The following is a 6,384-nucleotide window of genomic DNA, read 5'->3' as shown; positions in this document are numbered from 1 at the left end:
GGATAAAAAATATTTGCATATAGTGTGATATTAGTATGAAAGAAACATGTTTAAAAATACCATAATATCATATTTCACTGACCTAATCATTAATCACTACCTTAGATACAGATTCATATAAGCATGCAAATGATCATGAAGATAAATATTGCAAAGAAGCCAGATTTCTTTTTATTGGAACTAATGGATAAGCAATACAGCAGAGGAAGGAATTGTGAAAATGCCAGAATTCATAGAAATGTAAAAACTGACATGTTTCATCAAGGAAAAAATAACAAAAACTTTTCTAAAAGATTGGAACTTTTATACAGATATTTTGCTAAATGAAGAAAAATTAAATTATTATTTTGAAGGTTAAGAAAGGTGTATTAAATGAGGGATGAAGGGACTTCCATCTAAGAGGAAAGGAGTGTTATCTATTGAAAGTAGTTCAGAATTCATTTACTTATTTTTAAACTTTAATTTCTTATTCTTTTTTATTTTCCCTCCCTCCTTCCTTCCTCCCTCTCTCCTTCCCTTCCTCCTTGTAGTTTCTCTTCTACTCTATTAAATAATTCTTAATAAACATAAATATTTTTTTAAAAAGTTAAGTTCATAGCAACCACAGTAGATTAATTTATAATTATTACACCTGTATTGTAAACTTCTGACTGTATCCTGCTTCCCAGTTTTTGTCTCCATTCCATTATAAAACTGTACTCACTAATCAGTGAAGGATTTAAACCCTATTTGACTTGCTAAGTTATTCCTATATGTTATTACTATATTACAAAAACTCCAAAGCATTTATTAGGTTACAATATTTGTTTGAATTCACATTGATTTTTACCTATACTCCTTTCTACAGTTTCATCCACCAAATATTAACAATTTATTTATTTCAATTTTTAAAAAATCTGACAAGATTTTTTAAATCGATTGAGCGATTATCTTACCTTGTTTGTTAGTTCTGTTCTACAATTTTGCATTTTGGGAAAAAACCCTGTAATGCTTTAGTCTGATGATACACATCAGATAGTACATCTTGCAACATTTCATTAGTTCATGTAGAATATCACTTATTCATATATATATATACAATGGGTAAATGCATTCACTGAAATAATGCAGTCTTTTATACCAGACTGTTTTATGGTAAATTTTCTGACAAGGTTAATTTACAGGTACTGTAAATCACAGAGGATGAAATGTAGGGGGAAAAAACTATGAAATCCCTTTCGACCTAAGCAAAGTCTAATTAATAAAGGAAGAGAAAGGAAAAGTTAACGAAGAAACATAAACAGATTAAATGTATATTAATATGGTCTAGGGCGGGGTTCCCCAAGGAGTCACATGGGATGATCCCCTATTGTCATTTTTGTTATGTTATTATTATTCATTGTGCTATTAGTTAAAGTAGTGTTTATTAAATTTTAGCATAATAAATGTTTGGGAGTCAATAAACAATCTGAAACTTCATGAACAGATCAAAAAGCTTAAGAGTTTGGGGATTCCTGATCTAGAATGAGCAACAATTTTCCAACTGGGTTTGCATATTTTTGAAAAATATTTTTTAAGAATTTATTGGATTTACTGGTGGTCAATAATTTTAGATAGATGGCAGATACATAGAAGATAGATAGATAGATAGATAGATAGATAGATAGATAGATAGATAGATAGATAGAACGAACAAATAAAATGGAGGTGACATTTTGATGACCACTTTTTGAAGTGATGGAAAGTAATAATTGAACTAAATGTAGTGAAACATTTAAGAGTAGTTTCCAATTATCCTTTGACAATAAACAAAATTTTGCCAGCACATCAAAACCTAGCAGTACAAGACAGAGTTTGATTGTTTTTCTTCTGGAGCCTTCTCCCATATTAGTAGCCCCAAGTGGTTCAGTAGTACCTGTTTTGCTTTATTGGTGTGAATCAAAACAGCCATAGATTACATAGATACAGACACTTCAAAATCTTGAAGAGATTGGAAGTTTATGATGCGGTATGTGGGAATCTCATTAGGTATGCTTATTCTACTGAACTATATTATTAATTCATTTGCAATAACGATTGTACTAACCATATGAAAATTGCCCTCATGTATACAGTTGCATACATATTGACTTTTTTAAAATTATTTTCTTTTATTAATCCTGGCAAAGCATCAACTGGATTCATAGCAGTTTTAGAAAATGGATGGAACAAAGAAATGATTTCCATAATACCCCAGTCCACTTTTTCCTTGGATTTTACATATCGGTAATTTGGACAGGATTGAACATGAAGTTTCTAATCTTTAATCATGCCTGACTTTAAAAGATTTGAATAGAACTACATCTTTATTTGCCAAAAGAAATAACTTCTCCCTCTCATCACTATCATCCTACAACTCAGAAAGAAAGGGATTTAAAAAAAAAAGTGTACCCCCCCCCCCTTACAGCCTTTTTTATGAGGTTGGTTCCGAGAAACAATAAAACTGGTTTGGATGGCAATATTTTCAAGAAATGCTTCTTGACAGGAGTCAAGAATTCTTCATTTTTCCATTTTTGTAATTGACTTCTGTTATGAGAAGTCAATTACCACCTTTAGAGCGCTCCATGGCTTAGGACCGGGGTATCTACGAGACCACCTCCTGTCACCAGTGGCCTTTCACCGACCAGTACGCTCCCATAGAGAAGGGCTCCTCAGGGTGCCGTCGGCCAAACAATGTCTCCCCCCAGGGGGAGAGCCTTCTCTATGGGGGCACCCGTCATCTGGAACGAGCTCCCCCCCAGAGATACAGAGGATCCCGGACCTTCCCGCTTTCCACCATGCCATTAAAACATTTCTTTTCCAACAGGCCAGCCTGGCCTAACCTCTCTTTTAAACTTTTTAAACTTTTTAAAATTCTTAAATTTTAAATTTGTCTTATAAATTGGGGTGTTTTAAATTTTGTTTTTTGGGCCAATTATTTAATTGTATTTTAATGGTTTTTTAACATTTGTATTATATGTATTTTATTTGGCTGTTCACCGCCCTGAGTCCTTTGGGAGTAGGGCGGTATAGAAATTCAATAAATAATAATAATAATAATAATAATAATAATAATAATAATAATAATAATAACTGAAATATCTCTACTCTACTCCTCATTATCATCTTCTCAATATAATTATTGTTTTAGTGTCTTCATGGAAGTATGAATACATGACAAGAAAATAAAGCCATGGTAACTACAGGCATGTCCCCAAGTTCCTCTCATTTTTTGCCTTTTAAATTAGTCTATGAGGTAGACTAAAAGGCAATAGCTAGTACTGTTACCCAATAAGCTTCAGGGCTGAATTAAATATGATGAAGACATATGTGGTTTTACTGGAGATAAAATGATAACACTGGGAAAACTACACTAATTTTTTATTGATTTTACAAATATGTATATAGCACATTTTATTTGAGAAAAATCTCAAAAAATGAGTAATGTATAGAACAATATTAAAAATTGTTATAAAAATTTAATCTGTTTTCATATGGCCCCTGCAGAAAACTATTACAACAATCAATACATGAATTAGCAAGTAAGCAACATTTTTTTTTAAAAAATCATTTTTAAAAAAGCATTTGTACTAATTTACCAAGCATAAATTTAAAGGAAATTTTCTTCAGACTTATCAGGGTTAGGGTATTTGATAATATAGGTGTTTGTTGTCAGTACAAAGCTTCTCATTACTTATTAGCAGGACCACCTCTTACTGATAATCACATAAGAACTGGCAGAAGAAATATGTTATGAGTTCCATCAAGAATTGTTATTTAGTGGAACTCAGGAAGTGAGCCTTTTCATGACTTGCAGTATGCTCTCTGGAACACTATTTTTCCAAAGATTAGATTCTCCTTCACCATGCTTGCTTTCTACAAGACCCTGAAAATGTGGTTGAGTTCTCAAATGTGAAGTTTGGATTGTCAGTTAGAGCCCATGATATGATTATGTTAACTATAACTTGATTAATCATATTTTTGGGTGACAATTATGTCCTCATTTTTTTGTTGGTTGTGTTTCACCTTCTCTTAGCTGGTTAAAGTCACCATATGTGTGGCCATATAAATTGCAAAAAATAAATAAAGTACTGGAAATATACAATAAGATATTTAATTTTTGCAACAGATGATTGTACCAATGAAATTGGTTTGCTTCATAATGTAGACTAAACTTTTTAAGGGTTGAAAATCCGTCTATAAGAGAGATGGATAATTTAAAATTGTGATAAATAAATATGCCCTCTAATAGTTAATGTAAAACTATTCTAGGCTGAAATCTCAATATATTAGAAGTGGAAATAAATCCACTTAAATTGCTAGATTTAACATCTTATAAGACATGAATAGGAAGGCACCATTTTGAGGTTATTTAAGAATATTTATCATCGCTTTATTGGTCCTTGAGTAATAGCTGGAAAAAAAACCTGTATCATCCAAACTTAACATCAGACTTTGAAAAACATGGGAAAGAATGTTTCAGATATAATCAGTTTTAGAATGATGTATTTCAATTAGATAAATTATCCTTATTACAATTTCTGACCAATGAAATTTATTGCAGTTATGATACAACTTTATGTACTATAAGTAAAGAGAGAAACATATCTTAGGATAAGTTATGTTTCAGGGTGTGCTGAGGGAAGCCAAAATCTTGGATGAGAATAATGTTTGTGTTTTCTATCTCCTTTTCTGCAGTCAAAAAATGAGAATAAATAAAGTTTTGAAGTTTTTGCAAGCATTCATTGTTGCAAAAATTCTCAGTATAATTTGCAGAAGAAGTTGGAGGAACATAGGACTATAATAGTGAAAGCAATTTATTTGCTCATGCAGATCTAAATCCTAACTTCTTCAATTATAGCTTAAAATTATGTTCAGATATTACCCAAATATTACATATTTTCTTTTCATTGAAGTAAATGAAATTACTCAATGCCTTTTTCAAAGATTTCTTCACCTCTTGATTTCTCAAAGTGTAAACAAGAGGATTGATCATGGGAGTTAATATGGTGTAGGGAATCGAAAAAACCTTTTTAACATCCCTGAGTGTGCCAGTGTCTGGTAAAATATAGACAATCATCAGAGTTCCATAAAAAATAGTGACCACAATGAGATGAGAGGAACATGTGGCAAATGCTTTTTGTCTTCCGGTTGTGGATGGAATTCTCAGAATGGCAATAATAATACAAACATAGGATGCAATGGTTAGAATGAATGGGGGAAGAATATCAATTGATCCAAATATAAGAGCTAAAAGTCTGACATGACTCGTGTCTGTGCAAGAAAGTTGGAGTAGTGGACTAAAGTCACAGAAGAAATGATCAATTTTTTTGGGCCCACAGAATGATAGTTTTGCCACCAGACATATGATTATCACTAAAATTAATGCTGCACACAACCATGATGATGCTATGCAAATGCAAATGACTCTATTATTCATAATCATGGAATAATACAGTGGTTTGCAGATGGCAACAAATCTATCATAAGACATCACTGACAGGAGGTAACATTCCACAATGACAAGACAACCAAAACAAAATAATTGCATGAAACAACCCCAGACAGAAATTGACTTGCTATCACTTAGAAAATCTGCAATCATCTTGGGTAGGATAGTTGAACTGTAGCAAACTTCCAAGCAGGACAAATTTGCTAAGAAATAATACATTGGAGTATGAAGATTCTGCTCAGATACAATCAGGACAATAATCAAAACATTTCCGGTCAGAGTCAAAGTATAGATCATGAGAAACACCAAGAAAAGAAGCATTGAAAAATCTTCAAGTTTTCCCAAACCTAGTAAGATGAATTCTGTAACGTATGTTCCGTTTTCTCTTTTTTCAAAAGCATCAGTCTGCATCTGGAGGAAGAATATCATATAAATGATTTCTGAATCTGAAGAAACAGTATTATTTGAATTTATTTGTTTATATTTGTATATGTATTACAACTATATATATATATCACTATTAAACTGAAAAAAATATGAGCATTTCTACAAATTAATATAAATTATTACTTTATCTATAGATGATTTATTAGTGGAGTATTAGTTTATTGATTTGATGAATAAACTACATTCATAGCTGCATTCATAGAAAGTGCTAAGACATAAATAATGGTTTATCAATCATAATTTCTGGTTCAAACAGTACAGTAGGTCATATCCAATCAAATCGCATTCCAGCTGTAGGTCATGTGGGAACATAATCTCCTGAAATTAGCAAATAACCTTTAAACTATATTTTGGAATTAAAACAAATATAGAAAACACTATGGGTTGTTTGTTTGCTTCCATGTTTTATTTCATTATTATTATTTTGTGTGGGTGAACAAGTATAGCAGTAATTCTATCCCTTGAAAATAACTAATAAAGGTTCCATC

The 6,384-nt window shown here is 31.6% G+C and overlaps 1 protein-coding gene across 1 annotated transcript; it reads right to left on the bottom strand.

Annotated features, from left to right (window-relative positions):
- Nucleotides 1-4,852: 4,852 nt before the first annotated feature.
- LOC117668814 (olfactory receptor 5AP2-like) lies at nucleotides 4,853-5,860 on the bottom strand. Its single transcript, XM_034422870.1, has one exon. The coding sequence runs from the start codon at nucleotides 5,858-5,860 to the stop codon at nucleotides 4,853-4,855; it is 1,008 nt and encodes a 335-aa protein (XP_034278761.1).
- Between the last annotated feature and the right edge of the window lie 524 nt (nucleotides 5,861-6,384).

The sequence above is a fragment of the Pantherophis guttatus genome, chromosome 4, assembly GCF_059756535.1.
Source record: "Pantherophis guttatus breed Tessera chromosome 4, ASM5975653v1, whole genome shotgun sequence".
Lineage (NCBI taxonomy): Eukaryota > Metazoa > Chordata > Lepidosauria > Squamata > Colubridae > Pantherophis > Pantherophis guttatus.
Note: the sequence above shows the minus strand (reverse complement) of the source record. Positions and strands in the feature narration are given on the sequence as shown.